The sequence below is a fragment of the Lutra lutra genome, chromosome 12 (genome assembly GCF_902655055.1).
Source record: "Lutra lutra chromosome 12, mLutLut1.2, whole genome shotgun sequence".
Classification (NCBI taxonomy): Eukaryota; Metazoa; Chordata; class Mammalia; order Carnivora; family Mustelidae; genus Lutra; species Lutra lutra.
Window position 1 is genome coordinate 81,178,601 of NC_062289.1, and position 12,571 is coordinate 81,191,171.

Consider the following 12,571-nt stretch of genomic DNA (forward strand, 5'->3'; position numbering starts at 1 on the left):
CCAGAAGAGCCGAGAAAACCCAGACAGCACTCAAGGAGAAGTCCTGAGTAAAACATGGAGGACAACCTGTAGGTGGGACCTGTAGTTTTGCAATTCACCACCTTGTGGTTTTTTCATCTACAAACTCATGGTAGGCCTTCCGCGGCCATACTGACACGTGCTCCTTCACTTGCCTCCTCGGCCCCAGGCCACCCAGTCAATGTGCAGTGCAAGCGACCAGCGGTAACCATCTTTGTGGCCATCCAGCCACCCACAGCCAATAACCCAGCACGTGAACACCTGCGAAGACGGGGGGCCAACTCGGTACCACAAATGTTCGCTTGGCGTTTTGAGATGACGCCATTTCCTGGCGCACAGTGAAAATCGAGGAAGGGAAAGGATTCATGCCAGAGTGCAAGTGGGTAGAGAAGGAGAAGGGAAAACCCACTGAGACGTTCAGTTCTGTTCAGTTGACCCAAGTCTACTCGGGAAAACCTTTACCGATGGATAATTTCTGAAGACGAAGGGAAAGCATAGACACCACTAAGCAAGTCAATGAAAGAAACTGTTGACTGTCAGTCATGGAAACACAACAGTGTAATATTCTGAGGGTTTCTGTTGCCGCCGGAATGTGACGGGACACATTTTTAGGGCTCTGTCAATACCATTAATATTTATGACCAATCTCACGGACACATCCATCAACGACTTCTGCTCGGGAATTGTTTTCGCTGGCTGATGAGCCCTGAATAGCAAAATGGAGAGTCATTACAGGAAGGCTTTTATTTGTTTCTGTTTTACACACACCCTTAAAGGTGGTAAAATCATAGAAAGGCTGCACTCCGAGAACGTAATTTTCTTTTTGTAAAGGAAAAGTCACCTTTATTTGTACCAGGTGAACTAGATTATTTATCTCAAAGCAGTGTCCTAAACGTGCAGGTGTTCATGAGCACAGACTGACCCCAACCTGCTCTGAAATCCCACCTCCATCTCCTTTAATTCTGGGATTCTGCTTAAAGTCTGCGCCCGGCTTCCCGCCCGGCTTCCTGGGTACTAGTGTGCTGGAGGAGAAAGCCCTTCCCGGCACCAGGGGACACGGGCTAAGATCCGCCCTTTCTGCCCTGCTCCTGGAGCCCCATGGTCTAGGAGGCATTCTTGGACCGGAGGAGCCTCAGTTTCTTTCTCTGTAGAGAGAAAGCTGCATTCCCTACAATGATCTGGGTTCCTTGGAGAATCAACGGTGAGACAATGACATTGCCCAGTGCTTGTCCCATGACGTGCGCCCGGTAAAGGTTAACAGCTCCTTCTCCCCTGCGCACCAGCGTGCTCCAAGGGGACACACTTGAGAGCAGTGGTGAGAGCAGAAATACTTCATAACCGGGGGTGAGGTCACCGACCAGTAGGATTAGATGTAGCTGGTAAATGATCGTGCCCCCCGCCCCCCGGGGGGAACCGGCAGGACATATGACAAGGCACCATTTTTTTTGCATAGGTTAGTGCAGAGCCCAGGACACCTTTTCCTAAGCGACTTCACTTGACCAACCGCACTTCTGATGGGCCCCAGGGCGGCAGTCCCCGGGGTGCCCACTAGATGGCGCGCGCAGACCAGCTTGTGGCCACCCCTGCCCCACGCTCCCCTCCCTCGGAAGGTCCCTGCTTACCTGCCTTCTCAAGCCCTTCGCTCCCCGGGGAGCCCCGGTTTCCCCAAGTGTGAGGAACGAAGGTGCCCTGCGGGGTCAGCCCCACCCTGCGCTCCGCGCTGCACCTGCCGTGGGGCCCCTGGCCGCACCTGTCACAGCCTGGAAAGTCGTAGCCTCTCTCCGCCAGCACTGCCACGGCCCTGCCGCTGGATGGACACCTGTGGGTGGCTTTTTTTCTGGAAAGGCCTCATTGTTTTTATGGGAAAGGACGCACGCTCATGCTAAACTTCTGAACTACCTAAGGAAAAGTCAGAACCGCGGCACCCCCAGCAGGGCCATGGGTGAGACTATAGGTCCGTTACTGGACACAGCCACGTCCACGGTCATGCTCCGAGGGTCGTGCACGGAGAAGTGGACAGCAGGGACGCCCTACTTTACAGCAACAAGGCCGAACTGTGCTGACAGCTTGTTAAGCACCATATTCCCCTTTTACTTGTATTTAACGGAAGACAAAGAATCTGACGTGGAATTTCTGAGCTTCGAAAACCAATCACTGCAGGAGATGCTGATCACGAAACACTGTGACGGGGGAGCTTCAGGGAAACAAGTCAGGACCGGAGGCCTCTTCCTTCTCTTCTTACTCTCACCGCAGGCTGCCCCGAACCTTGTTCCCATGCTTCGAGAGGCCAGCTTTTGTTTCCCGCGCAGCAGGTTTTCTTCTCGTTTTAGGTCTTTATGTATGTATTTGTGCAAAAATACTGTTTTCAGATTTATCGGGGTGTGAGGACACACAGAGCTGTGGATAAACTAGTTAATATCACCTCGCGTAGGTCCCGTTTCACAGGTGCGTGTGGTGGGAACACTTCTGGTCTGTTCTCTAAGCCGCTTTCCGGGGTGCAGCACAGTGTTGCTGACTGTCCTGGCCACGCTGTCCGTTAGAGCCCCAGGACATATCCGTCTTATTCATAACTGCAGCTTCGTACCCTTGACCAGCATCTCCCATTGCCTCCAGCATCCAGCCCCCAGCGACCGCCGCGTACTCTCTGCTTCTGCGCGTTCATTTCCGTTCTGCATGTGAATGAGAGCACGCGGCGCTTGTCCTTCTGTGTCTGGCTTATTTCACTGAGCGGACCCCTCCAGGTCCTTCCACGCTGTCACAGGGGGCGGGGTTTCCTTTCCTTAGGGATGAACAACTTCCATGGATGACGTGTGTTCCCATATGTCCCATCTTTTATCCCCTCATCCGTCCGCCTTTAGGTTGTCTCCCCACCTGTGAATAATGCTGCCGTGAACACGCGTGTGCAGGTGCCGCCCGAGAGACCTCAGCGTCCGAGCTCCCCAATAGGGCAGCCCTTGGTTGCATGTGGTCATTTAAACGAAAACTGATCTAACGTTAAGTCCCATTAAAATTCAGTTCTCCAGTTGCACTGGCCACGTTTCAAGTGCCCAGTAGCCGTGTGTGGCCAGTGGCGACTTCATTAGCGCAGATACGGGATATTCTATCCCTGAAGACAGTGCTGATACCGACCCTCTTCTTGACAGGTGCGTGAGCAGCACCCTTGGACTTCTTCCCACTTTCCTCTGCTTAGACAGTGATTAGTTTTACATATATTTGCACACTTCTGAGTTGTACCCCATTTGTGTTCCGTTACAGAACCCGACGTCCCACTTTGATGCTCCTCCTCCCTCACACCCTCCGTTACGCACCTGCTCACTTCATCAGTCCCCACCACGGTTCCAGAAAGGACGAGTCTGATCTTTGATCACCAAAGGCACCTTTTACTTGTGAGCTTTCTACTTTTTCATTCCTTTAGTGTCATTTTAATGAGGTCCCCGGGGGGACCAGTGAGATAAACCAAGTGGTCAGCCGCTGTGTTGGACCGAAGTCCTGAAATGCTTGGTGAACTGTGGGAGGCTGCTCAGATCTCGGGGACAGGTGGCCCGTCATTCTTTCCACACACCTGACCGAGGTCCCGTGTGCCAGGCTCCAGGGTGGGAGCCGGGACGCATGAGGGAACCTCATTTCTTGGCATCAGTGAGGGCTGCAGGGGCATTCCACCCAGAGACAGAAGTCTCCTGCCTTTTGGGGGGAGGTTTCTTGGGTGGTGGAGGAAGTATTCTGTCCCACAATTAGAGACCAGACAAAACCACTCACATCCTTGAGTGGAGTAGTCGTGCCTTCATTTCTTTATCGAGACCCAGCTGAAGAAGCTGCTGGTTCTTTCCTGAGAGAAGGAGTGGGGCCTTTAAAAAGACCCAGGGAGGGGGCGCCATGGGCCTGGGGGTGGGGTGGGATCTGCCACCTCGCTCCTTTTCCCAGGACCACCTTTGACCCTGGAAAATGTCACCTTGGCTGGTGACAAGTCATGCATTCCCACCCTCCCTGCAGGGGAGCCCGGAGGTGGGGGAGGTAGCACTAGGAGTCGTGGGCAGCAAGAAACAGGGTGGGAGATGGTGCGGGTTGGCCTTGCTGTGCTTTGCTTCCTTTTAAAGATTTGAGATGACAATTGAAAACCAGGGGGAATATTTTATCTTAAAATGTAGGGCGTGTCGCGAAAGCATGGGACGTTGAGCAATCCCGGGCTGGGACACTCCCAGGCAGACAGGGGAGCAGAGCCGAGCGGTGCCCCCTTCAGGTGGGAATGAGCCCAGGGTACGGGCCTCCATCACTCAACTTTTCTCCTACCCCATCCTTTGCTCATCCTGGTCCAAGGCTGGTTCCTGGAGAAATTTGACCCTCATTCCGTGGTGTCCACAGCACCACTGCAGGCACCAGGGGAGTTTTTTAAACAGGGTGTGGGGTCCTGTTCCCAGGAGGCTTGTGATCAGAGAGACGGCGAAAACACGCCCCCCGCCCCCCCCCTCAGCCAGCACCCCCTGGCCAGCCTGCTTGGTTCCCTTGGCCCCCTTTGCACCTGGGAAATGCGGCTCAACGGCATCCTGCCTGGAGATGAGTACTTGGCATCGACAGCTGGAGCTCAGCTGTGCCCTCTAAGCCCATGTGGAGCAGCAGACAGTGCACGGGGCCAGGGAACACTGGGCAGGCCATCGACCCCTTCCAGTGCAGTCTCCTGGATGGAGACAGACTTTTGCCTGTCCCCGCGGTTTAGCCAGCGACATTCTGCCGGAATCTCCCGAGGAATATTGTGACCTCCGGCCAGAGTTTCTACGATGCCTGCTATGTCTCCTTCTTCTCCTACAACCCCGCCCACCATCCTCCAGGGGAAAGCATGGACAGAACACATGCTTTTCAGAACCAAAGCTATCGGAGAACCATTCGGCCCTAAACTAAACAGTTCATGTTTTTAACCCCTTAGCCCAGCTCTCTAGATCCCAAAAGGGGCTGCCCTGAGTGCCGTGAAGGAAGGCTAAGGAAGGAAAGATGCCTCATCTGCCTCCACGTTGCTGGGCGGATGGTACCAACATGAACTTAACATTCCACGTGGAAATAAGGAACCTGCGGATACCGATGTCAGGGCTCGCGTCCATCGATACGTAATCGTAAGGGACACGTTGTCTGTCTTTAGGAAGCTTAAGAAGAGCCCATGATTATAATATTTTTTGGTGTTCTTTGAGCATTGTTTCTTTCATTTTTCCTTCTTTTATGTCATTTTCAAAAGAAGTGTTTACATTTTTTTTTAAAAGCCATAAGGACACATATTAAAATTATTCTGTAAAAACGAAACAAACCAACTCACCACGCACCAGGCTTTCCTAAGTCTTCCTAAGACTCCAGGAGGCAGAAGGATGACCTGAGCCAGGCCTGCCAGGTGCCATTTCTACTGCTCCGGATGGCCTTCCTGAGGACCTCGAGGGACTTAGTGTTGCCCTAGGGTCCTCCAAGCCTTCTGGGGCGACAACAGCTTCTGTGTTGGCTCCAGGAATGGGTGACTGTGAGCTGGGGTGAGACTCTGGACACCCCTGAAATGGTCCCCATCTGCGAAATGGGGATGGTGATGCTCCCCAGAGGCAGCTTGGCCCCAGACTCCGCAACCGCTACCCCAATTGTATGGTTCCTGCTCTGTCTGCACCTGCCCCTCCACCCTGCGTCACTCACTTACCCTCCTGCCTCTTGTCGACACTGGGCTGTGTGTCCCTGTCTCAATGCAGCGCATATCGATAGCACAGAGTTCTCAGATGATACTTGATTTGGATGGCAACACGGGAGATCATCCAGTCAAACTCCACCCCCGAGGGAAACTGAGGCATGGAGGGGGTGGGTGATACGTTTTCCAGGTCATATTTTTGCTCTCTGGATTCAGAGACAATGCGTCGAGGACACCTGGCCAGGTAGGGGCTGCGCTGGTCAGAACCCCGCCTCTCCTGAGTCCCAGCTCTCTCCTGTGATGAGGAACAACTTGACCCCACTATGAAGATGACCATGGCCTTCATTAGGTGTCCACCACTGCTTTTAGGGACATGGCTCTTGGATGTTACCACCCCCCTAGGAGGCCACACAGACCTTCAGTAGCATCAGACCAGCAAGTGCCTCTCGAGTAATGATCCACCCAACTGTCATTTGGAAAGAGGCCGTCTGCGTTGCTCCAGACGCCCTTTCTTCCTTGGCCAATTAACAAAGTGTTGCATTCCCAGTCCGCCATGATTACGTGGTGATTCCAGTGTGAGCTCCAGTTCAAAGGGCATCATTTGTAACTCTGAGAACAAGCCTCCAATACAGTGGGATTCCTGTTGATCACCGCTTCCAGCAACATGGGGTTTGGGAAATCTAATTTGTTAAGGGTCCGCTGAGCTAAGCTTTTGGTAACTCCAGGGTTCAGAAGGTTCCTCCAGCTCCATTCTTCATGTTGGCAGACAGACCCTTCCCTGCCTCAGCAGACAGAGCTGTCATCCTCCCCGCTGCTCGGAAAACTAATAATCTAGGAGTCCTTCTCACCGCTTCTACCATTCTAACCACATCCGTCCGGGAAGCCGTTGTGCCTCTGACTTCCAGAATGTGTCCAGAATCCAACCACTGCCTTTCCTCGACATCGCCAACACCTAAGCCAACCACGTCATCTCTCGCTGGTGTGGGGTGGCGCTCGCTGCGGGGGTCTCCCCACCTGCCTGGTCACACCTGTCCTTTGCACATGCGACAGCCATCTTCTTATACTTATCTGTCAGCTAACGTTCTCTCTCCTCGCAGGAATGTGTGTTAGGTCCAAGATAGAAGTTCACGTTCGTCACGATGCTTCTGCATCCTCACCACCCAGGAGCCCGCTTGGCGTCTGGCAGGCATTCAGGCAATAGTTGTTGAAGAAGTAGCAGCAGAAAGATGGACAGGGAAAACCAAGTCCCAGCATTTGGCTTTCCAAATGCATACAGGCTTCTGAGGAACATCCCTTCAGCCTCATGCACTCCTTTTTTCCTCTACTTTCCCCTCCTTTTCCTCTCTTCTTTATGTTTATTGCCCTCCCATCTTTCCTATGACAGCTGCATTTTGGGTTGGTCAGTGGGTGTCAAGGCGCAAGGTTAACCTCTCCTGGAAAGACATATCGGGGTCTTGGACACAGAGTGTGTGGGAAGGAGCTTTCACTGTAGAATTCTCTGCATAGGACGGTACACTGAGTCAGAGCCCAGGAGACAGGTGTTGAAGGGGTAAATGGAAAACATCAATGGCCTAACCACACGTTAAAGGCCAGTGAGGATAAGGGAAAATGGGGAGATGCCGGGAATGAGTAAGATAGTGGGGAAAGATTAGGTGGGACATCGTGAGTCATACTAGAGGTTCTTGCCTTGATAAGTCCTTCCAGAATCATATATTGTGGGTAAGTGAGATGGGCTTTGAGAAGAGCCAGATCTGACAGGCATTTAGGTGGGTTCGCCGTGACCACTCTGTGGAGTGAAGCCTGACAGGGAATTAGAGCAGAAGCCAGGACTGCTTAGGGGAGGGTTGTGGTCAGAGAGCCAAGAGCTGGTGATGGTTTCATCCAAGGGGCTAGCCCTGGTGGTGCAGTTGGTACAGAGTGGCCATAGTCTGGAAAAAAGATCTGAGAAGATTTGTTGTGACTTCCATGTCGGGTACAAGAGAAGGATGACACTACAATTTTTGTCTTGGAAAACAGAAAGGCTGGGGTTGCAACTGGTTGAGGCTGGGAAGCTTTGAGGAGAAGCGGTTTTGAGGAGCATGGAAGGAGACGTTGGGCTAAATCTGGCCCACGGCTTGGTTTTGCAAATAAAGTTTTATTGGAATCTACCCATGCCTGTTTGTTTGTGTATTAACACAAAACCTGTTTCTGAGCTTCTACAGCAGATTGGAATATTTACTCTGAATATTTTTCTACTGCTGTGTCGTCAAATTATTTTCCCTTGAAGTGTGTAATCTGCTGTTAATCCCATCTGGTGCGTTTTTCAATGCAAATACTGTGTTTTCCATCTGTTGAATTTCTGTTGGAATCTTTTATTATACCTTTAATTTCTCACCTCGTCATATCCATGCTTTTCTTTATTTTCCTTTACATTCTCCAACATAGAGTTGACATTAACCGTAATTATTTTAACTGTTTTAAGGCCCTTGTTTGCTATTTTAACTATTTTAAGGTCCTTGTTTGCTAATTTGATTATCTCGCTCATCTTTGGATCTGTTTCTATTGATTGATTTTCTCTTCTGGCCATGGTTCATATTTTTATGCTTTTTTTTTTTCAGGCTTGATGATTTTTTTATTGGCTCCTGGACCTTGTGAATTCTACACTGTTGAGACACAGATCCCACTGCACTTTTTTTTTTTTTTTTTAATCCGTGTTGGCCTTTTTTTCCAGCATGATGTTAAATGACTTGCAGATCATTTATTCTTTGGAAACTTGTTTTTAAGATTCACGAAGGCAGGTGCAGAGCGGCCTTTGTTGTAGGGCTGATTTGGTCCTGTTGTGAAGGACGACTCTACCCAGTACACACAGTGTGATACGGTCCCTCCAGGGGGACTGTACCCAGCCTCACGTGAGTCAGGGAAGCAGTCCAGCTTCCGGCGTTTGGTGATGCTTTTCTTGGTCTTGGGAACTGAAGCCCATGCAGGCACAGACAGCACGGAGCCAGAGAAGAAAGGGGACCTCTCTGCAGGTGTTTGGAACTCTCCCCAGGCCTCTTTCTTCCAGTCCCATTACCTTAACTGCTTTCACCTTTCCTCTCTGTCTCTCGGCTCATCCTGACTCCTGGGTCCTGTGCGGTTTCTTCTTCCCCGAGCTGCCGCTTGCAAACTGCCTTCAGACGCTCAGCTGCAGTAACTGTAGGGCTCCCTTTGTGCTGTCCCTTTCTCTCAATGACCCCGGTCTTGTGCCTACCCACGCTGCTCTTTGTGAGTACAGGTATGTCGTGTATTTCGTCTGTTTTCTATCGATGGGGGACAGGGAAAATCTGGGTACAGGGAAACCCTCATGGGATTAGCATCCTGGGAAAGCAGAAAGCAGAAGATTCATTTAAATGGGTGAGACAGATCGTGAACAAGTAACGGAATAAATAATTTTGAAATGGCTGTGAGTGTACAAATCATAGCACGAGTCACGTGTAAAGATAAAGGAGGGAAACAAAGAGTCAGGAAGGGCTCTTTCTCTGCAGACTAACGAGATAGTCCGTGGAAAGTGCTTGGCTCAGCGGCCCCACAGAACAAGTACTAAATGGGTTTTAGGTATTGCTAGCAAATTATTTTATTTTATTTTATTTTAATTTATTTATTTGACAGAGATCACAAGTAGGCAGAGAGGCAGGCAGAGAGAGAGGAGGAAGCAGGCTCCCTGCCAAGCAGAGAGTCCGATGCGGAGCTCGATCCCAGGACGCTGGGATCATGACCTGAGCTGAAGGCAGAGGCTTTAACCCACTGAGGCACCCAGGTGCCCCTATTTTATTGATAAGCCAAACAGTGTAGCGTTTAGGAGCATGATCTCCTGGGTTTGAGAACCAGGTCCAGCATCTCCTGACTTGACCTCGGGCAGGCTGTCTCTCTGCCTCTCTCCGTTTGTAATGTCGGGGACAATGTGCTGCGGGCAGCCCATAAGCTATGCAAAGTGGGAACAGAGCCTGCCTGTCCCAAGCACCCGCCACGCCCTCTAGTCCTCGCCATTGCCCTTCCAGGGGCCTCCAGCACCTGTTCCTCCGGTGTCTGTGGCCACCAGGGAGCCCAGGTGGATAAGACCTCGTGGACGGTCCCTGACCCTCTGAGGGATGCTCTCCCAGCCTCCTGGCTTTGACCTTCCATAGAAGCCACTGGCCAGAGCTCATGCTCTGGACAGTCCAGAAGCCCAGGGGTCAGTGACAGTGACGACACCGCATTCCCGCCATGGAGCCATCAGCAAGGCCATCCACTTTGTTCAGAGCAAAGAGCTCTTGACTCGGGAGGTGTAAGATTTGTCGGTTCCTTTGTTCTGTCTTTCTTGCTGCCTCTGTAGATCTCTCTGTCTGCCGCTCTGGGTCTGGCTGCCTTCCGGCTGCGGACTCGTGAGCTGCTGGCCTGGCTCAGTTTGCTTCTCACTTGGTGTCTCCATCCGGATGCCCTTGATGTCTTTCCTTGGTGTGCCACCAAGCCTTCCTTTCTGCCTGTGTCTGTCCCTTTCTGCCTTCATGTAAGCCTGTGTGGCTTCTATCTCTTTACACTGACATCCTTTCCTCTGCCCCCTCTCCCCTACAATCCCTGTCTCTCTCCCTCCCTCCCTGTGGTTTCTGTCCTTGTTTTCCACTTTCCATCCCTCTGTTGGTACCTGGGATCAGCCCAAGTCCGCAGCCCAGGCCTCCCTGCCCACAGCAGTCACCCACAGAGGCTCCAGCCAGTCCCTAAGAAAACTACACAGAAGGCTGTATTCATATTTAAATACAGTCCTTATCCTGGACTAGAGTCTCAATAGCCCCACACCTTTCCTCGGGAGATCATCCCTCAATGGACATCTAATCAGGTTTGGGTTTTCACCCAGCAGCTGTCACGGGCTCATCGGTTCTGCAGCAATCTGAAGTTTGATTAAATTTTAATTTAGCCCAAGATGTACAAGGAGATTTTTTTCACGCACACGAGTAACGGTTGTAATTAGGCAGAGCTTTGCCAACGTGTAAGTGAGAGGCGTGAGAGAGGAATCGGAGGGGATCCTTGCGGTCAGAGCTGGGGTGGGAATGTGCGGACCCCACCACCTCAGCAGGGTCACAAAGGACACCAGAATGCAGGGGTCACAGCCCAAAACTTGCCGCTGTACATACTCTCTCTCTGACATCCTTCCCCTTGTTTCCCTGACTGTCTTCCCCTCCATTTTTCTACGTATCCCCCAGGCTCCACTATTCTGTCTTTTTGGCCTCCTCCATGGGTGTCTTTGTCCGTCTATCTGACTTGGTCCAAATACACGTGTAACACTTACACCCCAATAAAGCTGTTAAAAAATAAAATTGAACAATGCAAACAAAGAGAGAGTGTGTTTTCTTTACCTACTGTCTGTCTGCGTCTTGATGTCCATCTGTCCCTCTCCATCCAGCTCCAACCCCGCACTGGGGGGCCTGGGCTCCCGGCTGTCCGGTCTGGTCCACCTTGCACCTGCTTCTCCATCGGTGAGAAACCCCACTCTCATCCGGGGCTCTGTGTCCACCAAATCCTTCGGCTCTGGAACACATTAAAAAAAAAAAAAAAAGTTTGGAATTGCTTGTTCTTATCCGTGAGAAAACCCTACTAATGATCTTTAATATTTGTTCCATATTTTACTTTTGTTTTTGTCTTTAACCTGAATTACACAGTCAGAGTTGTGTGTACAAATGTTATCTGGGATCCCCAGCATTTAACAGCTGGAGCGTCAGAAGCTCAATCTTGCTCACTCATCCCATCCCACACGAACCAGCGGGGGCTGCACTCCACACCGGCCACCCCTGGGGCCCAGGCAGCTCCGGCAGCCACCGTCACCATCACACCCCAGGTCACTGGGCAGCTCCCTCACTCAGGGACATTCTAACTTTTCCCTGTTAGAACCAGCGCCCCAGAGAACATCCTTTATGGGTTTCGTGTCCGACAGTTTTTCTCCAAGTGAATTCCCAGGAGCTGAGGTCCCGGGCAGTCCATCCGTTTTCTTTACCATTCCGAGCTTCCAGCCCATCCTGAGTTGCGTGTAAAATGAAGATGGAAATAGAAGCAACACCGTGCATTTGTTATTGGCGGTTATACGGGATGGAATATCACTGTAACGACCTGGCAAATACCAGATGCTCATCACGTCAGAGCTGTGGGTTTTTGTTTTTGTTTTTGTTTTCCCCTCTTGAGAGTGCGGTGCTGGTATGTGGCTTGGAGACACAGAAGCCCAGGGTGCTTGTGCTCTCCTCGACTTTTGTGTTGGCTCTGGGTCGTTCAGTGAACCCACGGGAGTGTCAGTTTCCACACACAGAAGAAGGAGCCATGGGTCCCTTCCCTCCTGAAGCAGGTGTCGAGAGCCAACATGTTCTGGCAGTCCTCCCCAGCTCTGAGCTCCCTCTCAGATTCAGTTGTCCACTTGGATGAGACAATAGTGTCGTTTAGGAGAATGGGACCACAAAGAGAGAAGGAGGGGCTGTCTTCGCCCTGAGAGCTGAGCTTACAATCTTCCTGGGACCCGGGGCCGATATCCTTTCCCCCTCTGGAAGAATGTCAGGTGATGAGAGAAGTTGTTGAAGGTGTCTTGTACCAGAGCTACTCACTGGGGTTTCTGCCACGGGCAGGTGCCTTCTCCTTGGCACAGAGCTCACAACGGCCTACACAGGCGGACTCAGTACTGACACGGAGGTATGACGGGCCTTCCCACCACTCCCGCACATGTGCCTCCATTGTACGAAATGGCAAGATGTCTACCATTCTTCCGTTCAGAATGTCATGTGATCTGAATGGAAACTGATCCCCATGAAGGAACATACATTTGCTTCTAAGGCATGAACCTCAGAGCTCGCACAAATAAGAACAGAGTCAAAGATTTGTCTTTCGGTGGCTGGTGCGTTGTTGGAAGTCTCTGGCACTACGGGATGACTTAAG

The 12,571-nt window shown here is 51.4% G+C and overlaps 1 protein-coding gene across 1 annotated transcript in view; it reads right to left on the reverse strand.

Moving 5' to 3' along the window:
• LOC125081803 (transmembrane protein 132B-like) overlaps nt 1-12,370 on the reverse strand; it is an 86,310-nt gene extending 73,940 nt beyond the window's left edge. Inside the window, 2 exon segments of the mRNA XM_047696512.1 lie at nt 8,554-8,613; nt 12,244-12,370. Coding sequence (XP_047552468.1) covers nt 8,554-8,613; nt 12,244-12,370 — 187 coding nt within the window.
• Between the last annotated feature and the right edge of the window lie 201 nt (nt 12,371-12,571).